The sequence below is a fragment of the Ahaetulla prasina genome, chromosome 1 (genome assembly GCF_028640845.1).
Source record: "Ahaetulla prasina isolate Xishuangbanna chromosome 1, ASM2864084v1, whole genome shotgun sequence".
In the NCBI taxonomy this organism is placed as follows: Eukaryota; Metazoa; Chordata; class Lepidosauria; order Squamata; family Colubridae; genus Ahaetulla; species Ahaetulla prasina.
The window spans coordinates 368,963,396-368,977,024 of record NC_080539.1 but is presented as its reverse complement, the minus strand read 5'-3'; the positions used below and the strand labels follow the sequence as shown (position 1 = coordinate 368,977,024).

General features: G+C 45.5%; 1 protein-coding gene across 2 annotated transcripts in view; it reads right to left on the bottom strand.

Moving 5' to 3' along the window:
* Positions 1–13,627, bottom strand: part of C2CD4C (C2 calcium dependent domain containing 4C) — a 36,184-nt gene extending 22,557 nt beyond the window's left edge. Inside the window, exon 1 of one of the 2 annotated variants that reach the window (XM_058163553.1) lies at positions 13,461–13,627. In XM_058163553.1, the coding sequence (XP_058019536.1) occupies positions 13,461–13,552 (92 nt within the window). In that variant the 5' untranslated portion in view covers positions 13,553–13,627. Of the gene's footprint in view, positions 1–13,434 lie in introns of both variants that reach the window. The other variant, XM_058163554.1, reaches the window with a different exon arrangement.
* Between the last annotated feature and the right edge of the window lie 2 nt (positions 13,628–13,629).

Sequence of the window (13,629 nt, the reverse complement as noted above, 5' to 3'; positions counted from 1 at the left end):
GATGAAGACTATTGCTTGACATAGTGTAAGCCGTCCTGAGTCTTCGGAGAAGGGCAGATATAAATGCAAATAAAAAAAAATGTGGTTGTGGATATCTTATATGCAGGGCGATAATTCTCATATTCATGAGAAAGGCGGGGCTGGATGAATCAAAAGTTGGAATTAAGATTTGCCGGGAGAAATATCAACAACCTCAGATATGCAGATGATACCAGTCAAATGGCAGAAAGCGAAGAGGAACTAAAGAGCCTCTTGATGCGGGTGAAGGAGGAGAGTGCAAAAGTTGGCTTGAAACTCAACATTAAGAAAACTAAGATCATGGCATCCAGCCCTCTCAATTCCTGGCAGATAGATGGGGAAGAAATGGAGGTAGTGACAGATTTTATTTTCCTGGACTCCACGATCACCGCAGATGGGGACTGCAGCCAAGAAATTAAAAGCTGCTTGCTCCTGGGGAGGAAAGCCATGGCAAATCTAGACAGCGTACTAAAAAGCAGAGACGACATCACCCTACCAACAAAAGTGTGTATCGTCAAGGCTATGGTTTTCCCAGTTGCAATGGATGGCTGTGAAGGTTGGACCATAAGAAAGGCTGAGCGCCAAAGATTGGAGGCCTTTGAACTCTGGTGCTGGAGAAGACTCCTGCGAGTCCCTTGGACTGCAAGGCCATCCAACTGGTCAGTCCTAGAGGAGACCAACCCTGACTGCTCTTTAGAAGGCCAGATCCTGAAGAGGAAACTGAAATACTTTGGCCACCTAATGAGAAGGAAGGAATCCCTGGAGAAGAGCCGAATGCTGGGAAAGACTGAGGGCAAAAGAAGAAGGGGACGACAGGGAACGAGGTGGCTGGATGGAGTCACTGAAGCAGTCGGCGTGAGCTTAAATGGACTCCAGAGGATAGTAGAGGACAGGAAGGCCTGGAGGAACGTTGTCCATGGGGTCGCGATGGGTCGGACACGACTTCGCAACTAACAACAACAACTAGTCAGGCAATCTATCATCAACTACAGCAGGGAAGCACACACAGCGAGCCAGTATGCCTTCACAGGGCCTCTCTTATAAAACCATCTCTTAAAGTGGTAACAGTCCAATAACCCTGCTGACTCATTACTACCAGGGTACAGCAATACAGCATCATGGCAGCTCCTGGGTTGTCTAAAAATAGTCACACTGTGCGCACTCTGCCATAGTGATTCACTTAACAATAAGAAAGCTGGTAAAATGGAGCAAAATTCACTTATTTAGCAGCAGAAATTTTGAGCTCCATTGTGGTTATAAGTCAAAGACTTATTCCAGGCAGGGGGTGGGCTGCTGGGGGTTCGCAGGGGTTCGGGAGAACCTCTAGCTAAGATTCTGTGCAGTTTGGAAAACCCCCAAATCCCACTCCTGGCAGGTCCCACCCCTCCCCTCTCCTCCCCACACAGCCCGTTTTGGATGCAGGTAAGTGTAAGGCTTGTCGAGGTTATGGTTTTCCCAGTTGCAATGTATGGCTGTGAAGGTTGGACCATAAGAAAGGCTGAGCGCCAAAGAATTGAGGCCTTTGAACTCCGGCGCTGGAGAAGAACTCCAGAGGACTCCAGAGGATAGTAGAGGACAGGAAGGCCTGGAGGAACGTTGTCCATGGGGTCGTGATGGGTTGGACATGACTTCGCAACTAACAACAACAAAAAGTGCAGGGTGTGCACAGTGTCTCAGGGAGGGCAAAAATCAGGTTTACCAGAAGTTTGGGAAGGCTGGAAATAGGCTTGTTTCCAGCCTCCAGAGGGCCTCCAGAGCCTGGGGAGGCCTTTTTTTGTCCTCCCGGAGGCTCGAGGAAAGCCTCCGGAGCCCAGGGAGGGCAAAAACGCCTCCCCTTCCCACTGTGGTGCAGGAGGTTGACTAGGCCACACCCACCATGGCCATGCCCACCCAGCAACCAGGCAGAGAACTCTCGGCTAAAATATTTGAAGCCCCCCCCCTCCAATCCCAGCCATAGAGGAATTATTTGAGATCCAAACAATGGTCTCCAGTGGTCTCCCAGAAGGGGAGAAAATAGCCGCAAAAGAGTGGGGATTAGGGTGTCACTTCCAGATTGTTTAAATTTTCTTTTCGTTAGTTCATAAATGGTTAATACATTTTCTAGCCTTGCAAACAGCTGGAGAAACTCAAGACATAGCAGCCACATGATTGACTGATTAATGGACTGTTTGTGACAGATAGATGGAGTGTTAATTGCTCCAGGAGAGGGTAACTGGGGTCGGGTTGTTTGCACACTGCTAGTGCATACAATTAGCCTTTGGGACTGCGACACCTGTCGAAAGTTGCCGGATGCACCCAGTGTGTTCAAACAACTGGGTTCCGACCCAGCTCTCCAAACACGACAAACCCTCTGAAGTTAACTCGAAGATTCCTTTGTTAGGAGCGTCGGCAGCGTCGGCAAAAAGTTTCTCTCAACGCAGGCTAACAAGGCCATCCGGCTGGAAGATGAATGGTTGTCTGCCACATCTATTCATCTCCGCCCCCTGCCTTTTATCCCTAGAGCTAGGGTGGGGCTTCACTAGCAGCGGTGGCTCTTCCGTCCTGAGGACCGGCCTATAGATTTCCACTGTTCTCCTCTCCTCTGCCTTCTATGCATTTGCATGTCAGGCACTGGACCCAGCTGTTCCTCCTCATCCTTATCAGCCACCTCCAGGCCAGGGGGCTATTGATTCTCCATCTGACGGCTGACGGACGGCCCAGGCTCTGCCTCTGTCTCTGTCTCTCTCTCACTGCCACCTCCACTCCCTCTTCCCTTTTCCCCTTGAATCCCATGCCTCCTCCTCCTCCTCCTCTGATTCGGCCGCTGGAGGAGCTGGTGGCCAACAGGGAACAACAAATTGCCAGGGTCCTTCAAATAATTCCCAGAGTCCTATCAATAGAGTTTAAGCACAACCCAGAAGAGGAAACATGAGTGAATAGTACGAGTTCACAAATCTGTAGTAAAAATATTTGTGACTGGGTTTCTCACCCTCCTGCACTTGGATGTTAAAGTTGTATGTGCCCATTTATATATCTGCGCAATGCGGTTTGTTGAATCGGGGGGGGAAAAAAATACAGGTATTTCAACCACAAGTGAGCTCAAAATTTCTGTTGCCGAGCGACACGGTTGTTAAGTGAGCTTTGCCCCATTTTACCATCTTCCTTGGCACAGTTGTTAAGTGAATCATCTCCCGGTTGTTAAATGAGTAAAACAGGTGTTAAGTGAATCCGGCTTCCCCATCGACGCAGCTCGTCAGAAGGTCGCAAAAGGGGATCGCGTGACTCTTGGGACACGGCGACCGTCGTAAATACGAGTCAGTCGCCAAGCGTTTGAATTTTGATCGCACGACCGTGGGGATGCTGCAACAGTTGTCATTTTGAAAAACGGTCATAAGTCACTTTTTTCGGTGCCGTCGTAACTTCGAACTGTAGAGTGGAGGTAGATGATATCATATCCCTCCCCCCAGGGGTGGAATTTAACAGGTTCTGACAGGTTCTGGAGAACCGGTAGCAGAAATTTTGATTAGTTCAGAGAATCAGCAAATACCACCTCTGGCTGGCTCCAGAGTGGGGTGGGAATGGAGATTTTGCAGTATCCTTCCCCTGCCATGCCCACCTAGCCACGCCCACCAAGTCACACCACGCGCACCAAGCCACGCCCACAGAAGCGGTAGTAAAAAAAATTGGATTTCACCACTGCCTCCCCCTCTGTTGAGAAAGGGCTTGTTCTGTCCCCCCTCGCCTCTGTCCGAGCGATGGCTTAATTAGCCGGCACTATCAGCTCTGGCAGCAAAATAGCGAGTGTCTGCCAAATGTCTCTGTTATCTCTCTCGACACTGATGAGTCACCCAGGAACAAACAGTACTTCAGCTCTTAGTTAAGCAGTTGATTTGCCTGCTACGAAGAGGCACAGCAGCTCTTGCTGCCTTTATATCCTGTGGGGTGTGGCTCCATGACTCAGCACTTCCTAGGCCTGCCCCACCCCTGCTTCTGTTGTTCCCTCCTCTCCTGCCTACGAAACCTAGGGTCCAGCCAGGCCTGATTGCCATCAGCCGGGTCTGGAGGTGTGGCCTGGGGGGGGAAGAGTCAGGAGACGGAGGCCTCAGAGACCCCGGCCTGCCTCTGGCTCCTGGAGCTGAGCCAGGGAAGCCAGTGCTCCCGAGGTAAGTCTTGACGGTCCTTCCCCCTCACTTTCCAAATCACTTTCTGGCAGGAGGCCCGGCTTGGGGGGGCGGCGCAGACACAACAGGGCTATTCAGTTTTGACCTAGATGGCCTCTTCGACCTCTCTTTCAAACCAGCGGTCCTCTCTGTCCAAAATGTGGACTTTGCTGTCTTCAAAAGAGTAGCTTTTGTCTGATGAAATGAATGCAGATGAACTACTAAATCTACCCCTGATAAGCTTGTTCTCCTATGTTGCGCCATGCATTTATGAAGTGGCTGTTTTGTTTCCCCAATGTACAAATCTGCAGATGGCTCATGTCTGCTTAGACCTATCTTAAAAAAAAATCCTTTGGGGTGTTGTTGTTTTTCAAATGGCTTTCTCCCCACCACCACCAAGGGTGAATGTTATTAGATTTACGGGTAGCCCCCCCCCCAATCTTAGGATCGCAATCAGAATTTCCAGCGCAAAACTGAATCATCTATCGCAATGTCCTTCCTGTTAAAGACTACTTCAGCTTCAACGCAATAATACAAGAGCAAACAATAGATTCAAACTTAATGTCAACCGCTTCAAACTTGATTGCAGAAAATATGACTTCTGTAACAGAGTTGTTAACACTTGGAACACACTACCTGACTCTGTGGTCTCTTCTCAAAATCCCAAAAACTTCAACCAAAAACTGTCTACTATTGACCTCACCCCGTTCCTAAAAGGACTATAAGGGGCGTGCATAAGAGCACCAGCGTGCCTACCGTTCCTGTCCTATTGTTCCCTTTCATTATATCAAATTAATATAGTTGCTGCATACTTTTGCTTATATATACGTTTATATGATGTGTTGTTGTTTTATGTTGAAGTTTGCGTATACAGTTGTGACAAAATAAAAATAAAAAAAAATGAGGCAGTTGTTCAACGCCTCACCCCTGATTTTTATCACCTCTTCTGCCAAGGTCGTTAACCAAATCACCACAATCGTTAAATGAACCATGCTGTCATTAAGCAAACCCAGTTTCCACCAGTGACTTTGCTTGTGTCGGAAAGCTGGCTGGGAAAGTTTTGTTTTGTTTTGTTTACATTTATATCCCACCCTTCTCGGAAGACTCAGGGCGGCTTAGTGTGTAAGGCAATAGTCTCATTCTATTTGTATATTTACAAAGTCAACTTATTGCCCTCCCAACAATCTGGGTCCTCATTTTACCTACCTTATAAAGGATGAAAGGCTGAGTCAACCTTGGACCTGGTGGGACTAGAACCTGCAGTAATTGCAGGCAGCTGTGTTTTAATAACAGGCTTCTTACAGCCTGAGCCACACCGCGGCCCTTGGTTGCCAATGGCAATCACATGACCATCAGAAATACATGGTGGTTGCTAAGCGCCCAAATTCTGACGACAGGGGATGCTGCAACGGTCATAGATGTGAGGATCGGTTGAAAGTCACTTTTTTCTTCCCCCCAATGCCGTTATTAACTCCGGTCGCTAAATGAATGGTTGTAAGTCGAGGATTACCTGTATTTCAAAAGTAGGTCCCGGTGCCAAATTCTTGGCAAAAAACAGAAGTTGTTTATTTCCAGCTCACAACCCCGATCTGTCTGAACCTCCGAGACCCTTTAATTAAACCACGATGCATCATTAGAATGCTAATAAAATTAGATCGGTCAGGCTGCAAAGCAACCGAAGCAGTCTAACAACAGGGGCAGGAATTATAATGCGTTGCTAAATACCCCAAGGCTATTACGAAGATCTCTTCCAGATCTTTTTTGCTCTGCCTAACGCAGCTCTTTTAGCTCTGCCTTTTTTTTTTTTTTTTTGGCAGTTGGGTGGAGAAGGATGCCGTCCCCAAACCGAGCCAAGAAGAACATAGCTAAAAGCAGTGGTGAAATCCCAATTATTATTTTTTTACTACTATCGGTTCTGTGGGCGTGGCTTGGTGGCCGTGGCGTGGCTTGGTGGCCGTGGCATTCCCACTCCGTTCCAGGGGGAAGGATACTGCAAAATCCCCATTCCCATCCCACTCCTGGGGGAAGGATACTGCAAAATCTCCATTCTCCCCCACACAAGGGGGAAGGATACTGCAAAATCTCCATTCCCTCCTCACTCAAGGGGGAAGGATACTGCAAAATCCCCATTCCCATCCCACTCCTGGGGAAGGATACTGCAAAATCCCCATTCCCATCCCACTCCTGGGGAAGGATACTGCAAAATCTCCATTCTCCCCCACACAAGGGGGAGGGATGCTGCAAAATCTCCATTCCTACCCCACTCCTGGGGAAGGATACTGCAAAATCTCCATTCCTACCCCACTCCTGGGGGAAGGATACTGCAAAATCTCCATTCTCCCCCACACAAGGGGGAGGGATACTGCAAAATCTCCATTCCTACCCCACTCCTGGGGAAGGATACTGCAAAATCTCCATTCCTATCCCACTCCTGGGGAAGGATACTGCAAAATCTCCATTCCTACCCCACTCCTGGGGAAGGATACTGCAAAATCTCCATTCCCACCCCACTCCTGGGGAAGGATACTGCAAAATCTCCATTCCTACTCCACTCCTGGGGAAGGATACTACAAAATCCCAATTCCCCCCACACACACACTCCAGAGGGAAGTATATTGCAAAATCTCCATTCCCACCCCACTCTGGGGCCAGCCAGAGGTGGTATTTGCCAATTTTCCAAACTGCTCAAAATTTCCGCTACCAGTTTTCCAGAACTTGTCAGAACCTGCTGGATTTCATCCCTCGCTAAAAGACACTTTATGGGTTTCCTTCCTTTTTGCGTAAGATAATGTAATTTTTCTTAAAAAATAGGAAGCAGGAGAAGGATCTCCACCTTCAACCAAAGCACGGAAGGAGACTAACCAAGGAGAGAAGCAACCTAGAACCAAGGCAAAATTTCCTGATGGTTAGAACAATTAACTAGTGGAATGACTTGGCACCAGAGGTTGTGGGTGCTCCAACATTGGAGGTTTTTAAACTGTTTCAACTCCTACCCTCAAAACGACACTACAAAGCACTGCACGCCAGAACAACTAGACATTAGAACAGTTTCTTCCCAAACGCCATCACTCTGCTAAACAAATAATTCCCTCAACACCATTGACTAAATCTGCATTACTATTAATGACTACTTCAGCTTTAATCGCAATAATACAAGGGCAACCAATAGATTTAAACTTAATGTCAACCGCTTTAATCTAGATTGCAGAAAATATGACTTCTGTAACAGAATCATCAGTGCTTGGAATACTTTACCTGACTCTGTGGTCTCTTCCCATAATCCTAAAAGCTTTAACCAAAAACTTTCTACTATTGACCTCACCCCATTCCTAAGAGGACCATAAGGGGCGTGCATAAGAGCACAAACGTGCCTACCGTTCCTGTCCTATTGTTTTTCTTTTCTTCTTCCTATATATATATATGCTTATATCTCCTAACATTTACTCATATATATGTTTATATACTATATAATCTTTTTGTATGATGTTGTGACAAAATAAATAAATAAATAAATAAATAAATAATCTTCTCATCATTCCCATCACCCATCTCCTTCTAGTCATGACTGTATGACTGTAACTCTGTTGCTTGTATCCTTACAATTTATATTGATATTCAACGTTTCCTGATTGCTTATTTGTACCCTATGACTATCATTAGGGGTTGTACCTTAGAATTCTTGATGATCTTTTATGTACACTGAGAGCCTATGCACCAAGACAAATTCCTTGTGTGTCCAATCACACTTGGCCAATAAAAAATTCTGTTCTATTCTATTCTATTAAGTGACTGAACTTCCAGTTGTCTGAAAGAGCTCCAAGGTCCCTTTCAACTCTGATGTACATGACTATTAAAAAAAAAGAGTTTGAGACTCTAGAAAGAGTGCAGAGAAGAGCAACAAAGATGATTAGGGGACTGGAGACTAAAACATATGAAGAACGGTTGCAGGAACTGGGTATGTCTAGTTTAATAAAAAGAAGGACTAGGGGAGACATGATAGCCGTATTCCAATATCTCAGGGGTTGCCACAAAGAAGAGGGAGTCGGGCTGTTCTCCAAAGCACCTGAGGGTAGAACAAGAAGCAATGGGTGGAAACTGATCAAAGAAAGAAGCAACTTAGAACTAAGGAGAAATTTCCTGACAGTTAGAACAATTAATCAGTGGAACAACTTGCCTGCAGAAGTTGTGGGTGCTTCATCAGTGGACGATTTTAAGAAGAGATTGGACAGCCATTTGTCTTTGAATGGTACAGATAGTCCTCAACCAGAACTGAGCCTAAAATTTCTGTTGTTAAGCGAGACATGCGTTAAGTCCATTTCGCTTCGTTTTACGACTTTTCCTGCCACATCTGTGAAGTGGATCACTGTAGTTGTTAAGTGAATCCGACTTCCCCATCGACTTTTGCTTGTCAGACGGTCGCTAAAGGGGATCACATGACACACACACACACACCCCAGGGACACTGCAACGGTCATAAACAAACACAGGCCAGCTGCCAAGCACCTGAATTTCGATCAAGCTGCTGCAACAGTCGGAAGTATGAAAAACAATCATGTCAGGTTTTTTTCCCATGACATTGTAACTTCGAACTAGAACTGCAGAAAAAATAATTGCTACCAGCCTGCCTTCCATTGAGGACCTGTATACTGTACGAATCAAGAAGAGGGCCGTGAAAATATTTACAGATCCCTCGCATCCTGGACATAAACTGTTTCAACTCCTACCCTCAAAACGACGCTACAGAGCACTGCACACCAGAACAACTAGACACAAGAACAGTTTTTTCCCCAAAGGCCATCACTCCGCTAAACAAATAATTCCCTCAACACTGTCAGACTATTTACTGAATCTGCACTACTATTAATCTTCTCATAGTTCCCATCACCAATCTCTTTCCACTTATGACTGTATGACTATAACTTGTTGCTGGCAATCCTTATGATTTATATTGATATATTGATCATCAATTGTGTTGTAAGTGTTGTACCTTGATGAACGTATCTTTTCTTTTATGTACACTGAGAGCATATGCACCAAGACAAATTCCTTGTGTGTCCAATCACACCTGGCCAATAAAAAAAAAAAAAAAACAACGGTCCCTAAATGAACTGTTGTAAGGACAAGGACGATCCATAGAGGGTCTCCTGGTTAGGAAACTGGTTGGACTAGAAGACCTCTTCCAAGATCCCTTCCAACCAGGGGTGAAATGCTCCCGGTTCAGACCGGATCGTCCAATCTGGTAGCAATGGCAGCGGGTGGTTCGGAGAACCGGTAGGAAAAATCCCTGCCCTCCACCATGCCCAGCTGAGCCGCACAATCATCAGAGGGTTGTTGTTGTTTTTTTACTTTTAAAAGCATTTTTTCTTCGGCCGAAAAAATGCTTTTAAAAGTTAAAAAAAAAGCCTCTGATGATCGCGCGGTTCAGCTGGGATTGTCAGAACCCTTTAAAAGCATTTTTTCTACAACCTCTTCGGCCGAAGAGGTTGTAGAAAAAATGCTTTTAAAAGGCTCCTCTTACGATCCCAGCTGAGCCGCGCGATCGTCAGAGGTTTTTTTTTTCTTTTAAAGGCCAAAAAAAATGCTTTTAAAAGAAAAGAAAAGCCTCTGACAATCAGGCAACTCAGCTGGGATCATCAGAGGAGCCTTTTAAAAGCATTTTTTCTACAACCTCTTTGGCCTTTTAAAAATAAATTTTAAATAAAGTTGGCCATACCCAACCAGTCACATTACGCACCACCATCACCAAGCCACGCCCACAGAACCGGTAGTAACAAATTTTGCATTTCACCAGTGCTTCCAAGTCTTGTTATCCTGTTCTCGTTTTTTCCTTCCGGCTGAACCGAACCTCGCTCGGCTCTGCCCTTGCTGAAATCAAACCTGGCTCTCTATTTCTCTTGCCTTGCAAACAGTGAGCTCATCCTTGCTTTCAGGTACGGCTTTGAGTGACAGGAGAGGCAGCAATAACAAAAGTCAGAGCAAAAAATGGGGAAGGAAGCTTGAGGGAAGTAAGACGAAGGATTGTTTTTCGTTTTTTTTGAGTCTGGAGGAAAATTGAACCAGGAAAATGGCATGACTCAGACTAGTGTCAGCTTTCGGGGCCATTTATTTATTTGCTTATCGAAATGTCCATCCAACGTACTTATCTAAAAGAAGAGTCCTAACTGCAGGGTTTTCTGCTTGTAAAGCTGAGAACAGTTCTGAGATAATTCCCGGAGCTGGGCAGATAAATGGGTTGGGTAGACAAGAAATTGGGTTTCCTCTCTATCTTCCCATGTTACGAGAAGGGAGAGAATATGAAGGGACCAGAGATCTCCCTGGGATGTAGAACTTCTGACTCGCCTTTGACTTTATAATGCCTTTGATGAGACCATACTTGGAATATTGCGTCCAGTTTTGGCTGCCAAAATATAAAAGATGTTGAGATGCTCGAAAGAGTACAGACAAAAGTAACGAAGACGATTAGGGGGTCTGGAGATGAAAACATATGAAGAACGGTGGTGGGAATCGGGTATGTCTTAAGTTTAATGATAAGAAGGACCAGGGGTGACAAGATAACAGTCTTCCAGTAGTTGAGGGGCTGCCACAAAGAAGAAGGGGTCAATCTATTCTCCAAAGCACCTGAAGGCAGAAGAAGAAACAACAACGGCTGGAAACCAATCAAGGAGAGAAGCAACTAAGGAGAAATTTCCTAACTGTGAGAACAATTAATCAGGGGAACAACTTGCTCCAGAAATTGTGAATGCTCCAACACTGGAAGTTTTTAGGAAAAGATTGGACAACCATTTGTCTAAAGTGGTGCAGGGTTTCCTGCCTGGGCAGGGGGTTGGACTAGAAGACCTCCAAGGTCTCTTCCAACTCAGTTATTAGTATTAAAAAAATGGATGTCACCATCTTTAGTCAAACGTAACGGTGGTCTGGAAAAGACGGTGATTGATGGTAGCAAAAGACCTTCGCTCACATTTCTGATTTTTCCCTAATTTGGACTAGGTTAGATCTGACTCAGTCCAATCTTGCTGGGCAGAATAGAATAGAATAGAATAGAATAGAATAGAATAGAATAGAATAGAATAGAATAGAATAGAATAGAATAGAATAGAATAGAAAATATGGAATGGAATGGAATGGAATGGAATAGAATAGAATAGAATAGAAAATATGGAATGGAATAGAAATTTTTATTGGCCAAGTGTGATTGGACACACAAGGAATTTGTCTTGGTGCATAGGCTCTCAGTGTACATAAAAGAAAAGATACCTTCATCAAGAATCATAAGGAACAACACTTAATGATAGTCGTAGGGAACTATGACATAGGCAATCAGGAAACAATCAATATCAATATCAATCGTAAGATACAAGCAACAAAGTTATACATGGAAGGAGATGGGTGATGGGAACGATGAGAAGATTAATCGTAGTGCAGATTTAGTAATAGTTTGACAGTGTTGAGGGAATTATTTGTTAAGCAGAGTGATGGCGTTCGGGAAAAACGAAGAAAAACATATTCCCACGGAATGACCAAGGATGAACATTTTAGGCTCCGAGGAACGCTATGGAGGCCTTCAAATTCAAGAAGCAACGGATGGAAACTAAACAAGGAGAGAAGCCACGTAGCACTAAGGAGAAACTTCCTAACAGCAAGGACAACTAACCAGTGGAACAACTTGCCTCCAGAAGTTGCGAGTGCTCCATCACTGGAGGTTTTTAAGAAGAGATTGGACATCCATTTGTTGTCTCCTCCTTTTGAGCAGGGGTTGGACTAGAAGACCTCCAGGGTCCCTTCCAACCCTGATGCTGATGCTGAAATTTCTCTTGAACATAGCCAAACATATAATTCTAGGACTAAGGTGGTATCCATGCCGGAGGATCCAGGTTCAAACCTGGCTTCTCTAAGGAAGGCTTGTAAAAACCACCCTGAGAATAATTTAATAATTGATAGTTGTTGATGATTGATTGTTCTAGGTGAGCCAGGAAGAGCTCTCCTTTGACTGGAAGCAGCTTCAACTAAAACTGTTGATCAGGATAGAAGTATCTACTTCTATCCTGAGTTAAGGTTTGCAAGGAAGATCCTTCCTGCATCCCGGTAAAACCAAACCGTACCCAGCAGAGGGACCTTACCTGTTGCAAAGAAACCGACCGAGGGACAGCAAATTTTCTACCTGCGCACAACACCACCTCTTGCCTTTTTGGCAGTGGTCAAAATGACACAGCAGAAGTGTCTATCCTCCGAGGGTGGAGGGGCGGGTGTGAATTTCACTCAGACCAAATCAAAAATCGCAGTTTAAAAGTTAAATTAAAAAAAAAAAAAAAGCTGCCCAGCTTACAAATCTGAGTTTCTCATAAACCAGTTTATTCTCTAATCACTTTCCGTCTTAAATCAGGTCCTTTCCTTCCCCGCCTCCCCCCCACATCAACCATCGCCTATCTGGCTTAGAGCCCGCTCAAGCATAAACGCTCTCCCTGTGAGGTCTACTTTCGTTGTGGGTTCGAGAGCAGCCTCTAAAAAAACACGATTCAAAAAATATGATTATTTGCCTGCCTCTATCTCTCTCTCTCCCTTCTCCCTCTCCCTCCCTCTCTCCCCTCTCTCCTCCCTCCCTCTCTCTTCCCTCTCCCCCTCTCTCCCCCTCCCTCTCTCCCTCTCCCTGTATCTTTTCCAATATCTTCTCTCTGCTAGTATCTTTTTCTCCTCTCCTCCCTCCCCTCTTCCTCCCCCACCCCGGTCCCCAAAGGTAAAGGGTTGTTTTCTCTTGGATACCAACAACTGTAGCAACAACTCTGCTACTTAAAGAAGAAAAAAAAGAAAGAAACCCCAAAATAAAGCTAAGCAAAGAAGGGTAGTGGGTTCTAGTCTCTCTCTCTCTCTCTCTCTCTCTCTCTCTCTCTGCTCTCTGCGTATGCTCAAGAGCCCCCACCCCACCCGAGACTCACCCGCTGGGAACTTGTTGAAACAGGGCTGAGCAAGCCAACGTTTGCCCTTTTGGGCAAGGTTGAAAAAAATCGAGCCCGATGAACTTTTTAGCAACAATTTGATCCCGGGTTGCGATCGCTTCAAACCCTCTCGGAGAAAAAGGGTCTCCGGCGGGATGCGATCGACACACGTAGGGATAGATAAGAGAAGTAAATAAATAGAATTTTAACCTTGCAAAACCCGGGCTGGAGGAGAACAAGGATTGGTCCAAAGGATGCTAATAAATCCCCCCCCCCAACCATCAGCCTCCCTTCCCTTTTAAAGTACCAAAAAAAAAAAAAAACCAGCAACCCAAAACTGTACTTACGGCGAGCTCCAAACTCCGCTACACACCTGGGAAGTAACGCTTTCGCCGCCTTCTCCTGGGGTGGCCACGCGAACCGGCGACGTCGCCTTTTTATACCAGCCAGGTTAGCCCCGTTCATTCATCGCAGGCATCTGAAAGCACCAGCCCTCCGCAATGGTGCCGTAATCCTCCTAAGACAGGGACCCGCCGCTTTTT